This window comes from Papio anubis, chromosome 16 (genome assembly GCF_008728515.1).
Source record: "Papio anubis isolate 15944 chromosome 16, Panubis1.0, whole genome shotgun sequence".
Lineage (NCBI taxonomy): Eukaryota > Metazoa > Chordata > Mammalia > Primates > Cercopithecidae > Papio > Papio anubis.
Window position 1 is genome coordinate 4,755,151 of NC_044991.1, and position 26,615 is coordinate 4,781,765.

Below are 26,615 nucleotides of genomic sequence, written 5' to 3' on the forward strand. Positions count from 1 at the left end.
GTAATCCCAGGTACTCAGGAGGCTGAGGCAGGAGAATCACTTGAACCTCAGAGGAGATTTCAGTGAGCCAAGATCATGCCACTGCACTCCAGCCTGGGCAACAAGAGTGAAACTCCATCTCAAAAAAAAAAAAAAAAAAAAATAAGTTCACCAAAATTATTTTCACTTTTCTTAATGTGGCTACTAGAAAATTTCAGCTGACACCTGCAGCTTGCCTGAGACTTCCATTGAGTGGTGCTGCACCCATAGGGGACAGGAGGGAGTGGCCCCAAGTCATCTTGTCAGAGATAGACGGGACATTTGAACTGGATCTGACTGTCACTCCCGGGACACTGTCCTCCAGCGTGGGGTGGGGCAGTCTGAGGGCAGAGGGTCACTGAGCAGCCGTTTTTGGAGGAGAGTCAGCTTGAGGGCAGGAGGGCAGCCCCCTTTATCAGGCCTGGTTGTTCTTCAGCCTGCATTCATTGAGTGCCTGCTGTATGCCAGGCCAGGGCTTGCACCCGGGACACAATGCGTGAGCACAGGTCAATGGGGCCAGGCTGGGAGGCAATGCTCGCTGGGCCCAGTCTCATGCTGGCCGCACCTTGGTGGTCTGCAGGCCTCAGGCTGACAACCCCGGTCACTCCCACCTCCACCCTCATCCGGGGGGCCCAGCCCAAGGCAGCTCAGTGGACGTTTCTGAGGCTCAGGGGCCGGGCAGCCAGGACTGTAGGGACAACTGGGGCCTTGACGGTCAGGGTCAGAAAGAGTTTCCCGGAGGCGAGGCTGCCCGAGCCCACTCCTGGCTCAGGGTGGGATGAGGCCGGGGCTGCCCCACCCCAGGAAGGCAGCTCACAGGCACCTGGGAGGATAGAGCCCGAGGGGCTGTGGCAGTGGTGGGGCTGTGGCCTTTCCTGGGGGTGGCATGGAGGCCCTGTGAGCTGGGTGGTGGCTGGTCCTCCGGTCCCAATCCTTCCACACGGCCCCTCCAAGGCCACCTGGAACTCATCCAAGTTGGGAATTTTCCATCCTCCCGGGCAGGGCCCTGACAGACAGGACAAGAGTGGAGTGGGGATGGGGTCTGGCTGTGGAGAGGCCACTGCCAAGGACACAGGCCCTACCTGCCCGGGTCCCGCTGTGTGACCCTGGGTGCAGCCCAGTGACCTGGGGGCCTTGGTGCCCCACCTGCCTCAGGAGGGGCCGAGGCGGGGGCTGGGACTCTGCCAGGATTTGGGGTCTCTCCTTAGAATAAGGACATGGAGGTCCCCACAGAGCTTCCCACATGAGTTCCATGGGCAAAGCCTCCAGAGTCCCGGGCCACTGAAGCAGGACGCAGACCCCAGGGTGGGTAGGGCCCCTCCCTCAGCTTCATAGGGGCACAGCAGCCTGGCCCTCAGCCATCACTCAGCCCAACTCCTGCCGCCTTTTTAGGAGGGTCATTTCTTTCATGACTGTAGCCCCCGCCTGGGCTGGGCCCTGTCACATGACCACCTCAGGTCCTGTCGTCCACACGTCACAGATGGGGAGACTGAGGCTCACAAGGAGACCGTGTGACTCACCCAAGGCCACGTGGCCCCCAAGGGCCAGAGAAGCCCGCAGGCTCTCAGGGAACCACCCGCCAGGATCCAGGTGCTGAGAGGCCCTGGGGCAGCCCCGGGGAGGAAGGGGTCTCTGTGCCACCTCACACAGGCGGTTGCTGGCTTTGCCAGAGCACTCCCGAGGGCAGGCCACCTGGGCTGGATGCAGGAGGGGCCTCCTGGGCGTCCCCAGCACCTCAGGGCTGGGGAAAAGCTCCCGGAAGGCCAGGTCCTTCCCACTCGGAGCCTGCTATCCCCACCTGGGGGGCTGCCGCTTGGCGTGTGAGGGCCTCCGCTGGGTCGGAACAAAGGCCTCAGGCGCATGGGCGCCAGCGTGTTTGGTCCTGGCATGACTTTTTCCAATGATCTGTTTATGACAACGGCAGGGAAGAGCTTAGTGTGGAGACGCTGACTCAGCCCGAGCCCGGGCGGGGGCCGGGCGGGGCTGGAGAGAGACAGAGGGACAGAGAGGGACAGAGAGGGACAGAGGGACCCAGAGGGAGAGGGAGAAACAGAGAGGGAAGGACAGAGACGTGTGGAGAGACATACAGTAGTACACCTGGCACACACACACGTACACACATAAACACATGCACACACATGCACACACGCGCACATTGCACACACGCACACACACACATGCACACATACATGCACACACATGCAGCACCCACTCAGGCTGCACCCAGGCCAGGACCATCGGGCCTAGGGTCCAGGCCTGCTCGGAGATGGGTAATATTAATAAAAGCGGCCCACACGCATCCGGCACTTTTATGTTCCTACCCGTCCTGAGCCCTCCACTGCCTCATCTCTCCCATGTGGGACCCCACAAGGTGTGTGCTGCTATCACCTTCGTTTAAGGTGCAGAATTAGGAGCAGGGTGTGAGGCAGCCTGCCCAGCCCTCCCTGGCCAGAGCGCGCCTCGGCCCCGGGTGGTCCAGGCCAGGATTGCAGCATGGCCAGGCAGGCCAGGGCTCTGGGCTTCTGATCCTTCAACTGCACAAGCAGGGATTGGGGCCAAGCTGTGGCCTGGAGGCCTCTCTGCCCATGCCTTGGTCCCTGCCTCCACCCCGATGTCCCCAGCCTGAGCTCTGTGTGTGTCAGGGATGCAGATCCCAGACTAGCTCAAGCGGTGACTTGTCCCCCTGTGACTGAGCCCCGGCTGGGGTCAAAGGGCAGGCTGGGGCGTGGACAGCCACAGGGGGCCATTGTGGGGCCCCACCTGGGGCCTGAGCTTCTCTTCCAGCTTCTGTGCCCAACAGCCACTTTGAGCCCTGTCTAGACCAAGACCCCCAGCCTGGACACGGGCACCACACCAGCTGGGCCGAGTAACACCAGGAGCTGTGGGTGTGGCCCAGGGGTGTCTCCTCACCTCCCTTAGTCTCAATCTCTACACCAGTAAACTGGGGAGGAGGGACAGTACTCCACCGTGCAGCTCAGGGCTATGAAGAGCCTGGGAATCAGGTGGGGTAGGGGGCAGACGGGGGCTCAGATGACCAAAGAGCTCGCCAGCCAGCTATGTCCCAGGGACCCCTCCCCAGCCTGGCCTCAGGGACCCCACCCCACCCTGCATCCCTAGTCTACCTCAGCCCCAGCAGCCCTCCCCTGACTTATTCTTCAGGAAAGTCTATCTCACAAAAGCTCCCCTGCTAAAGGGATTTTAAAGAACCCACAACACCAGGCCTCATCCCATGGTAACGGGGAAGCTGAGGCTCGAGGAGTGAGGGCCTTGGCCAGGGTCACGGAGCCCAAGCCCCAGTTCCATGGGGGGTTGGCCCCAGGAAGTAGGGGCTGGGCAATGCTGGGACATCTTCTCAGTGCCAGGCTTGAGTTCCCACCCGCCCCTCGCCTCCCTCCTGCCATCCCTGGACACCTTAAACCACCCGTGGCCGAGGCAACTCCTTCCGCCTGATCCTGTCCTGCTTCCTAGTAAGCAGCACCCACCAGCTGCCCTCACTTGCACTGGGGCCCCTTTGGCACCCTTTTTTTTTCTGAGACAAAGGCTGGAGTGTCGCCCAGGCTGGAGTGCAGTGGCGCGATCTCAGCTCACTGCAAACTTCACCTCCCAGGTTCGAGTGATTCTCCTGGCTCAGCTTCCCAAGTGGCTGAGATTACAGGCCCCCGCCACCACACCAGACTAATTTTTGTATTTTTAGTACAGACAGGGTTTCGCCATGTTGGCCAGACTGGTCTCAAACCCCTGATCTCAGGTGATCCGCCTGCCTTGGCCTCCCAAGGTGCTGGGATTACAGGTGTGAGCCACCGTGCCTGACCCTTCTGCACTCCTTTCTCTCTAAGCCACCGTACGCGGTCCACTTGCTAATCCCGTTAGCTCTACCCCGAGACTCTGTCCCATTAGCTGGACCCTAAGACTCTGAGCCCTGGCTACTTTTCACCTCCTCTGCCTGGCGGGTCATCAGCATTTCTTACCCAAACCCTTGCACAGGCCTCCCAGTGGGTGGGGTGGACGGTCCCTTTCAATGTAAGTCAAAGTGACACCTTCCAGGGCCTTCCATCTTTTTAGAACAAAGTCCAAAGTCTTTGAGGGCCACATGGTACAGCCCCCAAGGGCCGTCCCCCACTTCATCCTCACTGATCTCTGCTGGGACAAACCGCTCGTGCTCAGCTCATTCTCACCTCGGGGTCTTAGCATTGCTGTTCCCTCTGCCTGGAACACTGTTCCCTGCACCTCTGTGTTCCTCACCTCTCCCATCCTTCGGGACCCACCTTCAGCATCCCTTCCTGAGAGGAGCCCTCACTGGCCACCCTGCACCCCAGTCCCTCCAGCCACTCTGCCCTGCCGGCTTCTCTGTGGCTCTGATCCCTGGTCTCTGGCTGCACTGTCTGTGAGCAGCTCCCGGCCTGTCTGCCCCCCAGGTTCGGTGTGTTGGTCCTGCCCTGCTGTGTGCTAGGCCTTGCACTTGACCTTGGGCAAGTACTTGATGGATGGGAGGCTGAGAGCCTCACCCCTGGGATTCTGGGAGGTCCAGCCAGGAGGGAGGCTGTCCTTGGTGCCGGGGACACACAGGTGGCAACAACGTGAGTGTTACAGGCAGTGTCGCACGTGTGTAGAGTGTCAGAGGCTGGCGCAGGTGAGCGTGGCATCCAGGTCAGTGAGGTGCAAGGCAGACTTTGCAGGTTTCCCTGTCCTGGTGGGTGGGGAGTGGGCTGAGCACGAACTCTGGTGTCTCCATCAGATCCCAGCTCAGTGTCTCGCTTGCTGTGTCACCTTGGGCCAGTCACCTGCCTCTCCTGAGCCCAGTGTCCTAATTGTGAGGTGGGGGGATCTTAGTTCATACCCATGGGGCCTCAGGGAGGGTTTAAATTGAGTAGGACATGGGTCTGAAGCCCTCTGAAAGCCACCCAGTGTCCTCTGTGTCCATCACAGCTTCACTGAGATCTAATTCACATACTTTACAATTCACCCATTTAATGTGTACAAGCCCATGGTTTTTAGTATACCCTGAGTTGTGTAGCTGTCCCTGCAGTTGATTTTAGAACCTTTTCATCACCCCAGAAAGAAACCCTGTGGCTTAATCAGTCCCAGTCCTCTTGCCCCTGGCAGTACTGAGCCCAGTCCTCTTGCCCCTGGCAGTACTGAGGTGCTGTCTCTCTCTCCAACTCCACCTCCTCTGGGCATTTAATAGAAATGGAATCACACTATATGCGGCCTTTGGTGTCTGGCTTCTTTCACTTAGCATGATGTTTTGGGGTTTTTGAGGTGGGGGTTGAGATAGGATCTCACTTTGTTGCCCAGGCTGGAGTGCAGTGGTGTGAACATGGCTCACTGCAGCCTTGACCTCCTGGGCACAAGTGGCCCTCCTACCTCAGCCTCTTGAGGAGCTGGGACCACAGGCACGTGCACCACCACACCTGGCTATTTGTGTGTGTGTGTGTGTGTATTTTCTTTTTTCTTTTTGTAGAGACAGGGTTTTGCCATGTTGCCCGGGCTGTTCTCAAATTCCTGGGCTTAAGGGATCCGCCCGTCTCGGCTTCCCAAAGTGTTGGGACTACAGGCATGAGCCACCGTGCCCAGCTGATATGTTCCAGTTTTATCCACACTGGAGCATGTAGCAATACTTCATTCCTTTTTAAGGCTGAGTGATATTCTGTCGCATGGATAGAACACATTTTCCTTATCCTTTCGTCCACGAATGGACACCTGGGCTGTTTCTACCTTGGGCTGTTACAAATAAGGCTACTATGAGTACTTCTGCACAAGTTTTAAGTGGGTGCCTGTTTCATTTCTATGAAGTGCATGCATAGGAGTGGCGATGCTGGGTCTCATGGTGACCCTACATTTAAGTTTTTGAGGAGCTGCCCAACTTTGCCACAGTGGCTACAGCGTCTCACACTGCCACCCGCACACCGGGGTTCCCATTTCTCCGCATCCTCGCCAGCACTTGTTATTGTCAGTCTTTTTTACCTTTTATTCCTAGTGCGTGTGAAGTGGCATCTCATTGTGGGTTGGATCTGCATTTCCTTGACAGCTAATGATGCTGAGAAGCTTTTTGTCTGCTTATTGGATGTTTTTACACCTTCTTTGGACAAATGTCTGTTCAGGTCCTTGGCCTATTATTTTTTAGCTTTTATTTTTTGATTGGAAATTAATACATAATATTACACATATTTATGGGGTCCATGTGATATGTGGATCTATGTACACAATGTGTAACAATCAAGTCAGGGTATTTAAGATTTCCTTCCTTTAGAATATTTATCATTTCTGTGTGTTGGGAACATTTCCAGTTCTCTCTTGTAGCTGTTCTGAATACACAATATATTGTTATTAACTCTAGTCACCCCACGGTGCTGTCAGGCACTACACCTCACTCCTTCCACCTGTGTGTATTTGTACCTCTGTTTTTTGTGTTTTTTTCAAGATGGATTCTTGCTTTGTTGCCCAGGCTGGAGTACAGTGGTTTGACCTTGGCTCACTGCAACCTCCACCTCCCAGGTTCAAGCAATTCTCCTGCCTCAGCCTCCCGAGTAGCTGGTATTACAGGCTCCCACCACCACGCCTGGCTAATTTTTGTATTTTTAGTAGAGACGGGGTTTCACCATGTTGGTCAGGCTGGTCTTGAACTCCTGACCTCAGGTGATCCACCCGCCTCAGCCTCCCAACATGCGGGGATTACAGGTGTGAGCCACTGTGCCCGGCCATCTTTGTACCTCTTAACCCACCTCTCTTCATGCTCCGACACCCTCCCCAGCCGTTGGCATCTGTCATTCCATTCCCTACCTCAATAACATCAACTTTTTTAGCTCCTCCATGTGAGTGAGAACACGTGATATTTGTCTCTCTGTGCCTGGCTTCTTTCACTTAACACGATGACCCACGTGCCACTGCAGCAATGACAGGGTTTCATTCTTTTTTATGGCTGAGTAATATTCCATTGTGTATCTATACCACTTTTTCTTTACCCATTCATCCATTGGTCTTTGTCCTTTTTAATTGAGTTGTTAACCATTTTATTATTGAGTTGTAGAAAATGTCATTTTTTTTTTTAGACGGATTCTTGCTCTATTGCCCAGACTGGAGTGCAATGGTGTGGTCTTGGCTCACTGCAACCTCTACCTCCCAGGTTCAAGCGATTCTCCTGCCTCAACCTCTCAAGTGGCTGGGATTACAGGTGCCTGCCACCATGCCTGACTAATTTTGTATTTTTAGTAGAGATGGGGTTTCACCATGTTGGCCAGGCTGGACTCAAACTCCTGACCTCAGGTGATCCGCCTGCTTCAGCCTCCCAAAGTGCTGCTGGGATTACAGGCGTGAGCCACCATGCCCGGCCCAAAACGTCATTTTTTAAAAAGAGGGACAAGTACAGGTTGTCAGGGAGGAGGAGAATTGAACTGTGTGGGCCAGAAGCACAGATCCATGAGCACAGGTTCACACGGCCGCTCCCGGGCACTGCCTCCAAGGGTCAGCCCAGGTGTACACCCAGGGGCATGTGCAGAGGCGCACACCTGCTGCCCAGGGATGCCCAAATGTGTGTCTGCCCACGAAGATCCCAAATGTGTCGTATGTCACACCTGTAGGCATGAAGCTTAGGTCAGCCTGCCCCCAGGACTGTATGTGCCCTTCTGACCGGATTGGAGCAGTTCTTTCATTTTGCAGGTAGGGAGGCGGGGACACAGAAAGGCCCCTTCACCGGTCTGAGGTCACTCAGCTGGCAAATTTCAGAGTCTAGACTTGAAGGCAGGGTGTCAGACTCTGAGCCGCCCCCTTGCTTCCAGAAAGCTCCGGGACCATGTGTGGCCCCCAGACCTTTGCCTTCACCTCATTCACTTGAGAACCTCAGATCCCGGATCCCCTATTTCCTGAGCTGCTGTGTGACTTTGGGGAGCATGCTGCCCGTCTCTGGGCCTCAGGCTCCTTGCTGGGATGGAGCCACACTGGATGGTCCCCGAGGGCCTTCTCAGCACTGAGGCTGCAGACTCCTGGCTCTCCTCCTAAGAGGGCACCAAGCACCTCTCCCACCTCTGCCTCCATGCAGTTAATCAGGTCACTAGGAGCTCAGCCACGGCTTGCTAGTAAAAGCGCCCTGGCCCCTGTGGACGCTAGGAAGTGGCAGGGAGCATGAGTGGATGGTGAGGAGTGGCAGCTGTGGCTGGGAGGGTGGACTCAGCCCTCAGCTCTGCCCTGAGAGGGGAGTGGGAAGCCCCGTCCTGCCCAAGCCCCAGCTTTGTTCAGGAGACACGTCTGTTCTTTCTAGAAGCTACTCACAAAGATCTGCCAGGGTCCCCAGCGTCCTCCTCATGGTCAGAGTGAGATGACTGTGGATGAGGGCCCAGCTCTGCCCTAGCACACCCCCTTTCCCTGGACATCAGGGTCTGGCTGGCACCACAGGGGCAGAGCAGGGGGCTGCGTCTCCTCCCTCTCAGGCTGTCCTGGGCCCAGCCAGGGGGTCTAGTGAGGGCTCGAGTTCAAATAACTTATGGAAAAGAGAGCAGAGCTGGATGGCCCTTGTGTAGCCAGACCATTCCTGCCCCAGCAGCCTCCGTTTACCCACATGCCTCTGAGGACTCTGCTGCTCTGATACTCTGGATTTAAGGGGACAGCTGGGCAGGGCTGAGGGGGCTGGCCCTGGGGAGGAGGTTGTTTCCAGCCCAGTCTGCATGGAGCACAGAGAGACACCTGGGCCTGTCCTGGAGTCCTTTGCTGCATCTGGTCCACCCTCAGCCGGCCCTGGACTGCCCACCATCTTGGTGATGTGGGTACCGTGCCCTCTTGTCCTGTTTACTCTGAGCTGGCAACTAGCGCTGTGCAGCAAGGTGAGGACTTTGAGTTCCATGTGGCAAATGGGAACACAGGCTCAGAGAGGGTTGGTGACTTGCCGAGGCACCAGAGATAGATTGCACTGGAAACAGTGAATCCTGCAGCAGGGCTGGAAGCTTCGGGACCATTACTCAGAAACCCGCCCAGTGCTCTTGAGGGCTGTGGGATGAGGGGTGGCCAGAATATAGCCTGCTCTGGCATTTTCTAGGGATACGGCTGGCTGCTGCTGCTGGCTCTAGAGTTTGAGGGTACAGACCTGTGCTTGGGTAAGCTGTGGGTCTTCAGAGAGGCCCCTAGGCCTCCTGAGACCCAAGTGTATCAGCAGGACAGCTGCCGGCCCCAAACAGAGCTCCATGCTGCCCTCATCCAGCTTCCCCATCACCACACACATCTAGGGCAGCTGCTGAGCTCAGATGACTGTGGTCACTGCCATGGGTCTATTGCAAATCACTTCCTGCTTTGAAGGCTCAGTTTTCCCATCTGTGAAATGGGTCTGATCAGAACGGGGCTGTCTTGGAGACAAGGTGGTGTCGGGGAGGTGACCAGCGCAGACCTGCTCATGCATGGGATTTGGGAAACAGCAGTGGGTGGGGGGTACACAAAAGAATCTGATGTGGATCCTGCCCACCACCCCTGCAGCCTGAGGGGCACCTAGTGAGAGCCCAGAGGAGGGCGTGCCCACCACAGTGGGAATTCGGGGAGCAGGGAGCAGCCCTGCCTGCGTCCAGAGCCTGAGTAGTGCATGGATATGTGGGAGAGCGGGCAGGTATTCCAGGAAGAGAAGAGGCTGCTGTCCCCAGGGCAGGCGGCAGGAAGCCAGCAGGTCCTTTATTCAGGAGTAGTTACTGTGCGCCGGAGGTGGCTGCCCAACCTGCAGGCGGGCCACACTGGGCTGCAGACAGTGGTGGGTGAGGACCGGTGGGATCAGGCCTCTGGGGCCTTGGGGGCCAGGCCAAGTCACTGGAAGTCATCTCAGAGGCCTTGGGGGCTACTAACAGCTGCTGAGCAAGGCGCATGGGTCCAGTCTGTCTGCGCCCGCTCAGAGGACCGGCTTCTAAGTCTAAGCACTAGCTCGCTGTCAGCCTGGAGGAAGCATGGTGTGTGCATGGACTGGCAAGGTGCCCCAGTCACGGCTCCAGGGGTGACTTGGGGAGAGACACGGGAGAAGCCTGCAGCCCTTCTGCCCTTCTCACTACACACCCAGGCACGCCATGACAAAGCCCTTGGAGTGGGCGTCTAGGTCAGTAACATCGGGTAACAGGCCCTCCCCCATGGGCTGCTGCGAGAATTTAACCGGACAAGACAGGCAACGTGCCAGGCGCACGGGAGCGACTCTTGCTGGACCTAACGTCATTCTTATTGATTCTCCCAAAACTACGACTCTCTGCAGCTCACCTCCTGCTTGTCTCCATGGGAGACCAGAGAGTTTGGCTCATTAAAAGCAAATAAAAAAGGAATTAGCGGGAGCGGCAGGCGATGAGTAACTGGTGAGTAACTGAGTCTAAGCCTGGGGCGGGCATAGCCGGCTGAGAGCAGGCGCTTGCGGGAGGCTGGAAGGGAGGCTTGTAGGAAGCGTCCTCCAAGTGTGCAAACTCCACTGTGGACCTGCCAGCCTGCTCAGGCACTTCAGGACAGTGGCATCCTCTGACCCGCTCTGCAGCCTTGCCATGGGGGAGGAAGAGGAGGATCACAGGCTGTTGTTCCAGGACCTCTGAGGGGACATCCACATCTGTCCTCAGACTCCACCGGCTGGGCCCACACAATCGTTTGGGGTTCCTAGACCCCCTCCGTCAGGTGACACGTGCCCACTCCGAAGCCAGCTCAGGCTCCCTAGAGCTTCCCACCCAAAGCCTGCCTGCAGCTGCCCCTGCCCCCCAGGTCCACAGACTGTTCACAGGCAGCATCTTCCCTGGGGGCTGCACAGCCCACATTCGCCCTCTCCTGCTGCCCCAGGTCACCTTAGACTCAGACAGGCCAAGGTGGGGGCAGAAGAGCTTCCAGCGCCCCCGACCCTAGGCGCTTTGCTCCTCCGTCAGCCTTCCTGGTCTTTGAATTCATTCCCTGGGTTTGAATCTTGCTTCAGCCACTCTCTGTGCCTCTGCTTCCTCCTCTGTAAACTGGGACTCATGGCTGGACGCACCTCATCCTAACGTCCAGGTGAAATGGGAGCGCGTGTGAGGGCTGGGTGTGCACCCCGTGCACGGGGAGAGCCCTGAGGATAGGCTACACTGGTGCTGGTGTCAACTGGCCTCTGAATGTTCCAGAATCCACACCTGTGTGGCCAGGCAAGCGCCCTGACATCCAGCCCTCCCTAGCAGCTGGCCCTGGCACCTGGACAGAAAGTGCCACCTGCTTGCAAGACATTCTCCCCCTCCTCTATGGCCACTCATGACCTCACCAAACCCTTCCACAGCTCAGCATCTTTGCCTCTATGTGACCATGCTGGGAGTACATGCCTACCACAGCCACACATACACACCACACACACACACACACACACACGTGAATCCATGCTCCTTGTTAAGACTGTACCTACTTAAAATGTCACCTCCTCCAGGAAGCCTTCCTTGACTCCACTCCACAGAGGCAGGTCAGTGAATCCTTTGAGGTGCCGTGACCCTTCTGTGGCCCTTCTCGACCCTTTACTGGGATCCCCCTCTTGGTTTATTGCCCCCTACCCCTACCCCCATGAGATTTCCGAGGCTTTCTTGCCAGCAGGCCCTGCTGTGCTTGGGTAATGCAGACAGGATGGGGCGTTTAATACCCCACTTCACACATCATGCAAGGGCTTCCCTTCGGGTCATCTCGACCTAATTTAGATTCGGGGAGGTGAATTCCTAAATCTTCCTGGCCCTGGCCCAGGCAGAGAGTGGGCAGTGTGGGTGGACAGCGGCCAGAGGAGGAGAGGCTGGCAGGATGAGGCCCTTCGAAGGCAGGGGCCGTGCTGCCTGCAGCTCAGAGGAGGCTGATCATTGCAGTCTCGAACCTTGCTGGGGAGGGAGGGATGCTGGACACTACCCTCCCCTTAGTTCTTCTCAGGAAGGAAGTTCCTAGGAAGCCGTGGCTCCCTCCATGACAGCAGACAGACAGCCCACCAAGGTCTTCTCCTAATGCTGGTGGGTCCCACCCCAGTTCTCACCCTGATGGAAGATACCCTAGGGAAGAGGGACCCCACCTGGCTGAGCCCCCAGCTGGCTGCGGGCAACGAAGTGGCCCCAGAGCACACACATAGCCCCTAGCACAAGGCTGGGCATGCCGTTGGCGCTCAGTGGTTGTTCATAGAACAGACCTGACTTGACTGTGTCTCAATCTGTGGGCTGTCACCTCAGCCCCAATAACAGGCACAGCAGTGGGCAACTGAGGGCTGTGCAGGTGCTCGCGGGTGCTGGGCAGGGGACTGTGCCATGCCAGCAGTGTGAGTCTCCAGCTGCCCTCTCCTGGGCTGAGCTCCGGCCCTGTTCTGCCTGTTGCTGAGATGGGCAGGGAGGTTCCCGCTCGCTGGAGTTTGGGTCTTGGTCCTCCAGCTGGCGCGGTTGAGCCTGCTCAGTGTCCACATGGGCCAGGTGCTGGGGACATAGGAATGACACAGACCCAGGCAGGGGCAGGTTGAGAGGGACCCAAGAGTCCAGGGTCGGGATGGAAGGATGCACAGGGCCTGGCCTGGGGCTGGGGAAAACAAAGAGGAAATGAGAGCTGAACCTGCCCATCTCAGGGGCCTTCAGGCCCATATGGAAGTCCCCACCTGTAAGACCCACCAGGGAGAGGGTGTCCGGATCCGGGTCAGATTTGGAACTGAGGGGTCAGGCACCAAGTGCTCCCTTCTGTCCGGGGGTCTGGGAAGGCTGCCTGGACGGGGAGGCCTCAGACCTGGGCCTTGGAAGGTCCTTGGTATTTGGGTATGAAGCAGGAGGGAATTCCACCAAAAGACCACATAATCCCCAGGGGATGTGGGCAGCGCCTGGAAAGACTGAGTCATTGTTCTGGGCAGAGGATGGGGAGAGAGGGCTGGGGCAGCCAGCGGGCATTGACCTGGGACCCTCCCTTCCCAGCTCAGCCGTGGGCTTGGCTCTACCAGCAGAGGGAATCAGCGAAGGTGCCAGCGAGGGCCCTGGCCAGACAGCCCTTGGAGTGAACCAGCTGGTGGCTGGGGGGATGAGGGAGGCAGGGAGGACTGTTGCCCAGGTCCAGGCAGTTCTGGGGCTCCTGGGTCAGGCAGGGGTATTAGGAGGAGGTGAGGAAAAGGGGCCCAGGATCTGGAGATGGACTGAAGGTGGGTGGACCAAGAGGGGAGATGGCAACAAAGGGCTTCTGAGCTGTGTGACTTCTACCTGGGTTCCTGGCTTGGGGTGGGGGTGAGGCCCCCCATGTTCCCCGTGGCCCCAGCTTCCATTGGCCATGCATAGCTGGTCCCCACGGGGTCAGTGCAAATGCCCGTTCATGGGAAGGGGCTCCTGGGAGGCTGGCAGAGGGGAGGGGCAGAGGCAGGGATACCCATCCCTTCCACGGGTCCCCACCGCTCACTCTCAGGGCTGGGGAAACTGGGCCTCTCCCGCCCAGTCTTGGGAACAGGGAGAGAAGCTGTCGGCAGTGCTGCATGCTGGAGGGCAGGTCGCAGGGTGCACTGGGGCCTGCTGTATTCCAGGTACTGCCCTCACCATAGCCCTGAGAGGTGGCTCCCATCAGCCCTGCTTTGGTGAGTCAGAGGCTCAGAGGGGCAAGCAATGAGCCCAGGGTCACACAACTGGCCAACAGCAGGTGGATCGAGGCCCGGCACTTCATCCCCTGAGCCCACCTGGCCCAGGGCCTGGGGCCTCACCTTGTGCACCTGTCTGTCCCCGCAGGGAGCCGTGAGGCTGCCTTCACGTATGCCATCACCGCGGCTGGCGTAGCGCACGCCGTCACTGCTGCCTGCAGCCAAGGCAACCTGAGCAACTGCGGCTGTGACCGAGAGAAGCAGGGCTACTACAACCAGGCCGAGGGCTGGAAGTGGGGTGGCTGCTCGGCCGACGTGCGTTACGGCATCGACTTCTCCCGGCGCTTCGTGGACGCTCGGGAGATCAAGAAGAACGCGCGGCGCCTCATGAACCTGCACAACAATGAGGCCGGCAGGAAGGTAGGGTGCGGGTGCGGCTGGTGGGGGCATTAGCTGGGACTGGTATGTCACCCGCTGACCTCTCGGAGCCTCAGGCTCCTCTTCTAGCAGAAGCAGTTGAGTCTCCATAGGTGTGCAGCAGGTGGGGCCGTCTGGGTCCTCCACGTGCATGGCTCTGAGCCTCCTAATACCTGGAGGAGGCTATCCCCATCCAGAGACGTGAGAGCTGAGGCTCTGAGTGCTGATGCGATGCTCACAGCCCCCAGCTAAGACGGGGACCCCATTTCCATGCAGGGTGTGAGCTGGGCTTGGCTGGGGACCTGGTGAGGGGAGGTCCCAGGCCACAGCCCCTGTCCCTGCCCTTGGCGTTCCTGGTCCCAGAGGTCACATCAGCACACCAGGAAAGAATTCCTGACAGAGGCAGCCTTTTTACTCAGCAAGGAAGGGATGCCCCCAGGAGGCAGGAGCAGCCTGAGGAAGGTGGACGCTGTGAGCCGGGGTCTGCTGGGGAGCAGGCTGCTCGGGCACAGGGCGGGACGGAGTGTGGTGGGTGGCAATGGAGGAAATTCAGGCAGGGACACACTGGGGAAGAAGTCAGAGCAAGCCGGGCTCCGCCCGCTGGAGATGAGGGCCCCAGATACTGGGCTGGGAGGAGCAGCCGCACGGCGGCAAGATGGCCTGAGATAGGGTGGCCAGCCAAGTGGAACACCCAGCCGGCTCTGGCTCCGAGGCCTGGGGGCTGCACCCAGGGCAGCAGAGCTAAGGGGGCTCCTCAGGTGTGGGGCAGACTTGCCATTCCAGGCAAAGAGGAGTTGAAGAATCCCTCGGGCCCAGGGACTATAGCTGAGACCACTGGTCGCTCACTGCCCTTTTCTGTGCCAGGTGCTAGGCTGGGCACAGGGCAGAGAGGAATCAGACAAGGCCTTGGCTATGGGAACCGCGTCCACAAGAGGGGTGCAGGGTCACACCCAGGATGGTGAGGGCCTGGTTGTGTAGGAGAGTGTCAGAGTGAAGGCTTGATGGCCACAGGACTTGGGAAGCAAGTAGGGCCCGGCACAAGAAGTAGGGCCTGTTCAAGAAGAGATCTTGAACACCAGGCCAACGATTTGACTTTCTCTTGTAGATGTGGAGGTTATTATGCAGGTGGTTATTAAGTTATTGTTAGATGGATGGATGGGTGGATGGATGAATGGCAGGGTGGATGGGTGAATGGATAGGTGGGTGGATGGATGAGCGGATTGATGGGTGAATGGACGGATGAATGGATGGATGGGTAGATGGGTGGATTGATAGATGGATGGGTGGATAGATGGGTGGATGGATGGGTGAGTAGATGGATGACTGGATGCATGGATGGATGAAAGGATGGATGGGTGGATGTATGAGTGGATGAATGGGTGGGTGGATGTACGAGTGTATGGATGGATGGAAGAATGGGTATATGGGTGGGTGGATGGATGGATGGAAGGATGGATGCATGGATGGGTGGATGGATGAGTGGATGCATGAGTGGATGGAAGTATGGATGAATGAGGGGATGGATGGATGGAAGGATGGGTGGGTGTGTGGAAGGATGGATGGAAGGATGGGTGGGTGGGTGGAAGGATGGGTGGATGGGTAGGTGGATGGATGGGTGGATGAATGGATGGATGGATGGGGATGGATGGATGGAAGGATGGGTGGGTGGATGGGTGGGTGGATGGGTGGATGGATGGGAGGATGGATGGATGGGTGGATAGATGGATGGATGAAGGAATCAGTGACACAGCCTTTGCCTCCAAGGAACTCACAGACAGCATGTGAACACTAGTCTCCAGGTACAGGCAGATCACAGTCCATGCCATAAATGGAGGTTCACGAACCTTAAGAGGCCAGAGGAAAGTGTGGGTCACTTACCTGGACTCCCTGGGGGAGTCCCTGGAGGAGGAGGAGAAGTAGGAGGAGAAGGCGAGGCTGAGCCCTCATGGGAACCACCACCACCCTTGAGCCTCTGCAGCTGCTTAGGTTCTGAGCAGAGCCTTTCTCACACCCCCGGGGAAGAAGCTCTCACTGTCCCCATTTTAAAGATAAGAATGAGGCCCAGAGTGAGCAGCAGACCTGGCTGAGTGGCTCGGGTCCCTGCTCGTGGGGAAGTGTACACAGCAGAGAAGCGGGGAAGGACGCTCCAGGCAGAGGGAATAGCACAGGTAAAGACATGGGGGACCCAGGTCGTGGTAGGCAGTGTGGCAAGACCAGGGCGGGGATGGCCGGGTAGGGTGTTGTTGGTCTCTGGGCTACAGGTGTCATTGCAGGGCCCTGGGGCAGTGACACTGACCAACTCAAGGGCCAGAGTTGTGTTTGATTTAGCTCTAGGGTGTCGTGTGAACCCCAGGGCTGACTTGGTATGGGACTTGGAGGTGTCTGGTGACTCACAAGTGATGGAAAGGCAGAAGGGAAATGGAGGCAGGTAGGACTGGCCCCTGGGGAGAAAGGAGGTGGGAAAACAAGAAGACTGGTGACGGTCCCCACAGGTGGGCAGGGGACAAAGAGGACAGCCACAGGAAAGGGCTCTGACAATGCCACCAGTGGCCAACTCTCCTACCAGCCTTGTCTCGGATGGTCGGTGAGGCCCTGGTTGACCCATGCTTCTGCGGAGCCTTGGCCTTCTTATCTGCACAGCAGGTGCAATGCACTTTGTCCCCCCGACTCCTCACTGCCCCTCCAACAGCCCCCACCCTGTGCACCTGTGGGGCGCAAGTGTGGCCTGAGCCCTTGGAAAAGGCCAAGGGTGGTGGTGTCACGGTGACCCTCAGGACAGGGTCCTTTTAAAAGAGCACGGTGCTCATCACGGCGGTGGGGGGTGAGTGTAGGGTGGGGCTTCTGGAAATTTCCATAAGCACTGAGTCCAGCCCTTCCTGGGTTGATGCTGGGATCCTGGCCCCATCACAGAGTACCAGGCCCACCTCTGTCCCCCCACTTCCTCAGGACCCCACTGCGCAGTGAGGTGGGTGGAGAGCAGCTGACTTGCTGCCACAGACAAGTGGCGCAAGTGGGGCCTTACGGCAAAGGACATCTGTTCTCTCTCAGCGCTGGGGCCCCAAGTCCAAAATCGAGGTGCTGGTTGGCAGGGCTGCACTCCCTCTAGGCACCAGGGGAGGATGCTTCCTGGCTCTCCCAGCATTCCTCAGCTCCCAGTGTTCCTCCGCTGTGGCCACCTCCCTCCAGCCCCTGCCTCTGTCTTCACCAGGTCTCCTCTGAGCCTGAGTCTTCTTCTCTTCCATCTCTTTTTTGTTTGTTTGTTTGTTTGTTTGTTTTGAGACGGAGTCTTGCTTGGAGGCTGGAATGCAGTGGCCTGACCTCTGCTCACTGCAACCTCTGCCTTCCAGGTTCAAGCAATCCTCCTGCCTCAGCTTCCCGAGTAGCTGGGATTACAGGTGTGTGCCACTGTGCCCAGCTAATTTTTGTATTTTTAGTAGAGATGGGGCTTCACCATGTTGGCCAGGCTGGTCTTGGACCTCCTGACCTCAGGTGATCCACCCCTCTTGGCCTCCCAAGGTGCTAGGATTACAGGCGTGAGCCACTGCGCCTGGCCCTCTCCATCTCTTGTATAGACCCTCTCATTGGATTTAGGGCCCACTTGGACAACCCAGGGTGACCTCCTCTCCATCCTTTCCTTAATCATATCTGTAAAGACCTCACTTCCAAATAAAGTCACTTGCCAAGGCTCTGAGCAAACATGAATTTGGGGGGTTACTGTGCCATTCCCCAAGCTGGCATGTGGCCCAGGCTGGTGTCCCTGGTGGGCAAGAGTGAGATGGGCAGAGTCTGAAGGCCCGCCCCCGCCCTGCCCCCACTTCTACCAGACCAAGGCCCTGGCTGCCCTTCCCCAAGCTCCCTGGTGGGCTGGAGTGGCCTTTAATGGGCTGCCACAGGGTGCCTGTGCAGAAAGCTCTGAGCAGCCCCTGAGGTTTTGGAGACCTGAGTGCCCAGTGCCCGGCGCTGGCTCTGCCCCTGGTGCATGGTCCCCACTGCTGTGTGGGGCAGGTCAGCAGGGCAGACAGAGGCCATGCCCCCAAGACCAACCCAGTGAAGGCAGGAGATTGTCCATCTGCAGAGGCCTGGGGGCTGGTGTCAGGACAGCTGAGGGCACCTCTCTTGGTGACATGAGGTTAGAAGCCATCGCTGTGGAGTGCCACTAGCTCCTGGAACTGGGGGCTGGGAACCCCGTTAGCTGGCCATGTCCCACATCTTGGCACAGCTCTTCCCTGACTGAGGGTCCACAGCGTCCTGCTGGGTGGGCATATCATTCACACCATCCTAATGGGAGTGCCGGATCCTGGGAGGGGCACACCCTCCACACTCTCTCCTCGGCCAGTGGCTCACGACATAACTTCACTTGAGGCCACACTCAATCCACTCTGTGGGCTGGTGGTCAGAGGGTGAAGCAGACATGGGCTGTGTCCCTGAGGGGCTCACAGGTCAGGGCCACACTTAGGGGCAGGGACCAGCAGGCGTGGGAGGTGCTGTGGAAGAGGGTGTGAGGCACCTCGTTCCACAGCCCCAGGCCATCGCCAGGATCGGGGTGAGATGCCTTTTGTCGGCCCCAGTGGCTGGAATATCGGACGCCAGGCTCCTGGGCTGGTCAGCCTCCCCCTAGAAGGACTTTAGTCCACCAACCCCATGTGACTCCCCTGCCTGGCTATCCCTGAGCACTGCTTCCAGGCTACACCCTTATTCGGGAAAGAACATTGAATCGGCCCTGTCCTGGAGCCCCTTCAGTCCACCACCCCACCACCCAACCAGGCCCCCAGGGTCGAGGAGGAACCAAGGCCTGGAGGAGCGGCCCCTGCTGCAGCCTGCAGCTCCTCTGAGCAAGATGAGCTCACTCTGCGCCCTGCCAGGTGGTCTCCTGGGGCGGGGGCAGGTCTCAGCGCTGGCGCCACCGTTGCTGTGGCTCGAATAGCCAGGGCACTGGTGAAGGAAATGGCACATTCTTGAACCCTGTGATCACTTCCTGGGAGAGGCTCTGACCCAAGGGATCCAGCCAAGCGAGGATGTGGCCCCTCGCTCTGCAAACAGCGGCCCATTAGGCTTTATCTGTGGATGGTCACCGGCCTGGCCCTGCAGGGGCCGATTGTCCCCAGGCGGGCAGTAGCATACGACTGGGCTCCCTGGCCTCGATGAAGACTGGGAGACAGGGGTAGGCGAGGGAGGAGGGGGAGGGATGCCGAGCACAGTACCAGGGGCAGCCATCCTGGGCCACAGCAGGAGCACTAGAGGGCAGCTTGAGCCTGGACCACGTGGCCTGCACACCCTCTAGTCTGGACAGGCCTGCCAGGTCTCTGGCCATCCAGGCCCATCTGAGGAGGGTGAACAGCCAGGGGTGGGGTGAACTTCTCCCGGCTGGGAACTCCGAGAGGGGCCACCATCAGGGCAGCTCCTGGGGTGGCGCCCGGCCTGGGGAGCATCTGGGCAGGCCGTGTGGCCAGGGCCAGCAATGCTTCCAGGCTTGAGGGGCAGGTTAGTGGAGGGACGGGCTTTTCCGGGAGGGGACAGATCCCAGCAGAGATGAACAGGGAGCTGGGGTGATGGACAGGATGGGAGAGGGGCAGGAGGCAGGGAGGAGGTCCCAGTATACTCTCTGGGGGTTGCCCAGACACCCAGTCCAGGCTCTGGCCCACGACCTTGGCCCAGATGCCCCTCAGCCCAGCCTCTGAGCCCTGCAATTCCCCAAAGCTGCCCCACCCTCTTCTCAGGACTCCTGGACTCCTCCCACCCTCAGCCATCCTGGGAGGGGCATCAGCCTCGCTCTGCCACCTCTCCCCAGTCTCCCCAGTCTCCCCAGTCTCTCCAGTCTTTGCCCAAGGGCATCACTGATGCAGAGCAGAGGACACCCCAGCTCCAGGCTGCCAGCCTAGGGCCCACCCAGCACCCACCTGCTGAGCCTTTGGGCCCAGTCTTTTCCTTCATGCTTGGTGATCTCCAGACCTTTGCTCATGTTGAACCCCTCCTGGAATGCTGTCCCCTTTTCTAATGAGCTCCGACACATCCATCAATACCCACATCTCCTCCAGGAAGCCCCTACCTCAAGCACCCTGACTCCAGCAGGACTGGACTCTCCTGGATTCCTGCAGCACCTTCGCTGTGTCCCATGCTGACCTGCGAGCCCCAGGCCAGGGAAGCTGCTCGGGGCAGTAGCCATCTCTGTGGGGTTGTTTCCCTCCCTCTTTTTCTTGTACTCATTCATTCATTCATTTCCTGGGGGACTTCTCCACTGGGGAGAGCTGGGGGCCAACAGCAGGTGCCCCATGACTGTGAGTTCTGGCCCGAGGGACAGAGGGTGGCCAAGCCCCGGCAGGGCTGGGCTGCCGAGCGAGGCCAGCAGAGCTCTGACAGCTGACAAATGGCCCCTCTGCAGCCGCGGGGCGCCAGCTAATAATTCCCCATCTTCAATCAGGCCCGGCTGGCAGGGCCCTTTCGATCCGGGTAAATGAGTACCTGGGGTCAGGGCTGGCTCTGGGAATCAGCCTTCTGGGGCCATGGAGGGAGGCCCAAGGAAAACACTGCACCCGTGGAGGGCCCTTGTGGAGCTGAGGAGGAAGAACAACAGCGGGCGGGCCGGGGCTGTCGGCTTCTCAGCACGCCCGGGCCTCACTGACCCGTGTACTCGCCTCCCCTGCTCACCCCCCGGCCTTGGGCAAATGTGCACCGAGGGCCACCGGCACTTCAGGCTTCCATTAAACAGCCATTTATTAAGCACCAACTGCATGCCAGACCCTACGCCAAGCCCGAGGGTGGGGAGCAGGAGAGATGGCAGGGTGGGGTAATGAGCATTTATTAAGTACCTACTGTTGCTGGGCGAACCCCACCTGTGACCTGCAGCAGGTCCCACAGCCCCAAGCCTCAGTTTCCTCACCAGTGCATGACCAGGACATAGCATCTCCTTGAAGGGCTGTGAGAGTCTAACAAAATACCTTCGATAAATGTACAGCAGGCTCTGCCAAGTCCCAAATATTCTCACTGCACCCTTACACCCTCCTATGCAGTGGAGACCTATTGTTAGCAGCTCCATGTAATGGGTGAGGAGGCTGAGGCTCAGAGAGGGAGAGACACTTACCCGTGGTCACACAGCTGTAAGTGAAGGAGCGGGCTCCAGGGGTGGGCTGGAGGCAGGGGTAGGGGAACTTGGAGGGGCCCAGCTTGGGCCGTGCCGTGCCAAGCAGCTTCCCTGTCGCCCTCAGGTTCTGGAGGACCGAATGCAGCTGGAGTGCAAGTGTCACGGCGTGTCTGGCTCCTGCACCACTAAGACCTGCTGGACCACGCTGCCCAAGTTCCGAGAGGTGGGCCACCTGCTGAAGGAGAAGTACAACGCGGCCGTGCAGGTGGAGGTGGTGCGGGCCAGCCGCCTGCGGCAGCCCACCTTCCTGCGCATCAAACAGCTGCGCAGCTATCAGAAGCCCATGGAGACGGACCTGGTGTACATCGAGAAGTCACCCAACTACTGCGAGGAGGACGCGGCCACGGGCAGCGTGGGCACGCAGGGCCGCCTCTGCAACCGCACGTCGCCCGGTGCAGACGGCTGTGACACCATGTGCTGCGGCCGAGGCTACAACACCCACCAGTACACCAAGGTGTGGCAGTGCAACTGCAAATTCCACTGGTGCTGCTTCGTCAAGTGCAACACCTGCAGCGAGCGCACCGAGGTCTTCACCTGCAAGTGACGCCGGGCCTGGAGGCGGCCGCGGGCACCCCAGACACCCAGCGGCATTTTGCACATCCATCCTCGCCTTCCCTGCCTTGGTGCTGCCAGCGGCAGGCAGAGGCGGGTGCAGAAGCGAGGAGCTCCACGTGCAGGAGGACACCGGCCGGGGCCCACGCCCTCTACCCACCTCCCTGGGGCTCCTTCCTGCCACCTCCTCCCATCACCTCCTGCGGCAGAACAGCCCCCGTGACCCACCGAGAGAGCAAGGCCAGGGGCCTTGTGCTCCTCCATGGGGCCCAGCAAGTTCCCTTTCTTCTCTCTGGGAAAATGAACCTCCAGGACACACGTGTATCCCAGAGAGCAAAGTGACCACGAGACTGAGCGTCCCCTGCCCCACCTGGCAACATGGACACAGAAAAGCTACGCTGGCTGGCCCCTCAAGACCGATTCCCAGGCCGGGTCTGCCGCTGGGCCCTGGGGCGGTGGGGACAGATGTTGACACAAATTATTTATGTTTTCTTAGTATCAGAAGAGGATTCTCAGCACTAATGCGTAGCCAGTCGTAACTCCGTACTTTGTGTCAGCCCATCCCCTCAACACCCTTTCTGTTTCCTTTCCCAGCCCCACCTGGCTGGCCCTCTGCCCCTGCAGAGCGGAGGCAGCCTGGGGTTGATGGGGACCATGCAGTGCCTGCGGGTTCTAGAAGTAAGCTGGGCAGGGGCACGTCGGACCACACAGCCCTGACCAGGCCTTGGAGGAGAGCCATGGACAGGCTCCTCCAGACCATCTTTCCTTCTTTTGAAAATCCTATCAATGGCTGGGCGCAGTGGCTCATGCCTGTAATCCCAGCACTTTGGGAGACCGAGGTGGGTGGATCACCTGATGTCAGGAGTTTGAGACCAGCCTGGCCAACATGGTGAAACCCTGTCTCTACTAAAAATACAAAAATTTGCTGGGCATTGTGGCGCGCACCTGTAATCCCAGCTACTTGGGAGGCTGAGGCAGGAAAATTGTTTGAACCCAGGAGGTGGAGGTTGCAGTGAGCTGAGATTGCGCCACTGCACTCAAGCCTGGGTGACAGAGCGAGACTGTCTCAAAAACAAACAAACAAACAAAAAAATGAAAAAAGAAAAGAATATCGAGCAAATCAAAATGTCACCCACATCAGGTTCCAGGAGTGTGTCGTTCCCTCCCTCATCCTGTCGCCCTCCCGGCCTGGCACCTCCAGTTTACAGAGCCCCCCTTCCCCCTGGAGCCAGCCTGACCCCTGGGACAGTGCCGCTGCGGGGTGGGCAGGCAGGTGGTGAGTGGTCAGGGATGTTTGTCCCATTTGACAGATGGGGACTCTGAGGCCCAGAGTGGCACAAGGACCTGCCAGAGACCCTGCAGCTGTGAGTGGAGGCTTACACCTTTCTCCTGCCCAGCCTGGGGCTCTGGACCCAGGAGAACACATCAGGATGCCCAGGGTGGCAAGAGGTGGCTCCCATGCCTTGAGGCACTCGGCTGCTCCCTCCCCGCCATGACAGCCTCACTGGGGCTTGCACTCCCCTCGGTGCCTTTGAGGGTTTGTCTGGCCCTGTCCTAGTCCTTTCACCTTGACTTCAATGTTGAGAAAATCTGTATCCAGAGCTGGACGTGTCCTTTCTGGACGCTCCCACCCCGTCTCTGAGGAGCGTGAGTGACAGAGGGAGGAACTCATCCGAGGCCAGAGGAGATGGTCTGCCGCTGGCTCCTGGTGCACCCTCCACTGCCCACGGCCTGGCCCCCATTTAGGGTGTGTTCTCTTGGAAGCCTGTGGGAATGTGTTCTTGAGCAGCCGACAAGCCAAGGGCCTGGGCCCAGCCTGGGGCAAGTGAGTCCCTCCTGGGCTCTGACCCTGTGGTCCAGCCCATGTGCCCCTAACCATGCCTGGATGCTGTGAGTCTCTGGGCCACCATGAATACCCCACCCTCAGCCTGGCACCATCCCCTCGCCTTCCCCAAGTCCCAGAACACCCCTGAGTCCATAGGCCCGGCAGCCTCTGCAAGGAACCTGGTTAACTTATGATGTTATATAGCGTCGAAATGTCTATAGTGTCTTTAAATTATTGTGACCTACACTGGGTACTGGAGTGGGGGATGGCTGCGGCCCCATCCCCCATCCCATCCCCCATCCCTATCCCCCATCCCTATTTCCCATCCCTATTCCCCATCCCTATTCCCCATCCCCATCCCCCATCCCATCCCCCATCTCCTGAACCAGGCTCCTCCTTCTGCTTGAACAGACCCTCGGGGCCCCTGATGCCACCGAGCCACTCGCACTGTCCCTTGGCTGCTGGGCACCCCACTGAGCCCCTGCCCACCCCGAAGTCTGTCAGCAACAGGCCCTTTGCCTGGGTAAGACGGGGTCAGGGTGGCCCAGATGGGGGTGATGGCGACCAAGGTGCTGCGTCCCGCCCTTCTGACGGCAGCCTCCCCTGGAGGGGAGCGCTCAGCCCAATAAAAGCTGGAATCAGAAAAGTGAGTGTGTGTGGAGTCCCCATGCAATGCGCCTGCAGCTGCGGCCCCACCAGTGGGGACACATGCTCTGCCCACCGAGGACGAGCCCCTGAGGCCCTCATGTGCCCCCAGCTATCTGGCTTCCCCGTGCCCCTCTGTGGGCCGTCCTTCCCATCCTCACACCAGAGAACCTTGCCCAGAGCCCACCCTGGAGCTCGAGTCATGCCTACCTGCCTCCAGGCACCTTTGGGCTGGCCCCACCCAGCCAGGGGCACTGGGGCACTGGACACAGACCCCGAGGCCTTGCTGACAGCACCAGGCTCAGGCTGCAGGGACAGGAGGGCCGTGGGCCTGGCACCTGGTTACCGGGGGCTGGGCTGGAGCTACTGTAAGAAGAAGAGACAGCAGGCCCCATAGGCCCTTGAGCCTCTGCTCCACTCTGACCAGGGTGGCGTCTGGCTTTCAGGGTCCCTGTAGGTCCATCCAGCTGGGTCTGGTGGATTTTGGCTCCACAGCCCTGGGGCCTGCCTTGATCTCACCAGGCCTGGGAAGGTGACATGAGGCCCCCAGAAACTCAACAGCCTGCGGCTGGCCACAGGCTCCACTGCTCCTCCCCAGAGCCCAGCTGTGGCAGGGCCTCCCAGCCTGCAGCCTGCGAGAGCTGTGCACACGGCAATGCACAGTGCTCCCCCGAGGGGCGGAGGCATGTGGCAGGGCCGGTCTGGCCACTGCCTGCTGTCCCAGCAGCCTGGCATCGGGCGAAACTGCTGATCAAACAGACCCCATCCTTGCTGTGCCCAGCCTGGGCACCCACAGAACTGGCCCCAGACCCAGATCCCAGTGGAGGGGCTTCTCAAGGGGAATGGATCCCTCCAGGGTGCGGAGAAGGGGCAACAGCCAGAAGAGCGTTGGACTCACAGCCCCAGCCCTGTTCCTTCCTGATGCATGGGCAGCCTCTGGGGTGACCCTTCTGGATGTACAGCCTCAGTCTCCCCATCGAAGAGCAGGGGCTAGCCTGGGGCCAGGACTTGGTGGTCAGTAGGGCCCATGGGGCTGGCGTGCATGGGGCCTGGGCTGGGCAGTTTGGCAGGAGGCCCTGGTTCCCCGTGAGATAGTAAGCGAATCGGCGGCGGCAGCGGCACGCTGGGGTCCGGCTACTCCCACAGGGCCAGGAATGAGGAAGCCTCTGAGATGCCCGGCCCTGGTGCCCAGACTGTACTGATTTCTTGGCTCTGGTTCAATCCCCGCCCAGTCCCCTCGGGCTGCCCTGCACATCCTCCCAGGGGCCCGCTGGAGGCCTCGCCCTTGCCGCTGGCCTGGCCTCGGGGCCCACCTGACCCCAGCCCCAGGCTCCCCCCCTAAGGCTTATATTTTGGGAGCATTTCCCCCTGGCCAGCCCCTCGCACCCCCACTCAGTGGCTCACTGCTACATGGGGTGGTGACCCCACGTGCTTAGCCCTGGCCAGCCCTGCCCTGCAGGTGTCGCCCACACCAGGCCTGCCACCCGGCTGCTCCCACACATAGGCCATTCCTGTGGGCTTTGCTGGGTAAGGTGTGGGGACCGATGGCTAGAAGGGCCAGAGTTCTGGCAGCCCACCTCTACCCAGGCTCGCTGGCCAGTTCCTTTGCAACTTCAGTGCTGCCCTGGGCTGGCCCCAACTTCTGACCCCTCACCCTTCTCCCCACTTCCCCTGCGGTGCCTGTGCCCACAGCTGCCAGTGAGGCTGGCGGCCCATCTCAGGGTATGCAACAGCTGACGACCGAGGCAGCAGCCTCTGGGAGCGAGGAAAGGACTTTCTCTGCACTCACTCCTCTGGGCCTCTGAGCCTGGGCTTCCCGCTTTGTAGAATGGACGTAAGGGAACAGAGCCTCTGCCCTGCTGCCACCTGCTCCCCTCCGTCCCCTCCTCCTCTCTTGGAGGATCCACGTCCCTCCCTGGCTCACAGCTGAGCTGCCGCCCTGGCTCCCACCCTGCCCTGCCCCACAGGGCTGCCTGCACCCTTCACTCGGCACTGTCTGGTGGCCAGAGCACGCAGGGGCCCTTTGGCCCTGGAGGGCAGAGGATGTCTCACTGGTGTACCCTTAGAGTCCTTCCTGACCCACTGTGGTGCCCACAGCACATTCCCTCCCTGCCCCCCTGCAGAGTGAGCCCCAGTCCTGCCTTTGCTCCCACTGGCTCTTCCCAGGATGCACCTCACACCCTTCCTTCCCTGATGCCGGCTTGCACCAAGCTGGCTATAGTCTAGCTCTCTCCTCCGCTGCCTCAGCTCCCACCCTTAGGGGCAGGAGTCCTGTTTCTGTGATGGCCCCTGTCTCCCAAGCTGGCTGAGGACCAGCACACCCCTGTGCCAGACTTTGGGCCTATTCCACACGTGTCCACAACCTTCACAACACCCCTTCCCCAAATAGGTCAGCGCTAGTTCCATTTTACAGATGGTGAAACTGAGGCACAGAGAGTAAGGGGACCTGTCCAAGCTCAACAGCCAGTGAAAGGCAGAATCAAGATTTGAACCCAGGCCCTCTGGTGTCT

The 26,615-nt window shown here is 59.2% G+C and overlaps 1 protein-coding gene across 1 annotated transcript in view; it reads left to right on the forward strand.

Moving 5' to 3' along the window:
• WNT7B (Wnt family member 7B) overlaps positions 1 to 24,110 on the forward strand; it is a 56,042-nt gene extending 31,932 nt beyond the window's left edge. Inside the window, exons 3-4 of the mRNA XM_003905700.4 lie at positions 13,677 to 13,948; positions 21,148 to 24,110. Coding sequence (XP_003905749.1) covers positions 13,677 to 13,948; positions 21,148 to 21,627 — 752 coding nt within the window. The 3' untranslated portion in view covers positions 21,628 to 24,110. The remainder of the gene's footprint in view (positions 1 to 13,676; positions 13,949 to 21,147) is intronic.
• The last annotated feature ends 2,505 nt before the right edge of the window (positions 24,111 to 26,615 follow it).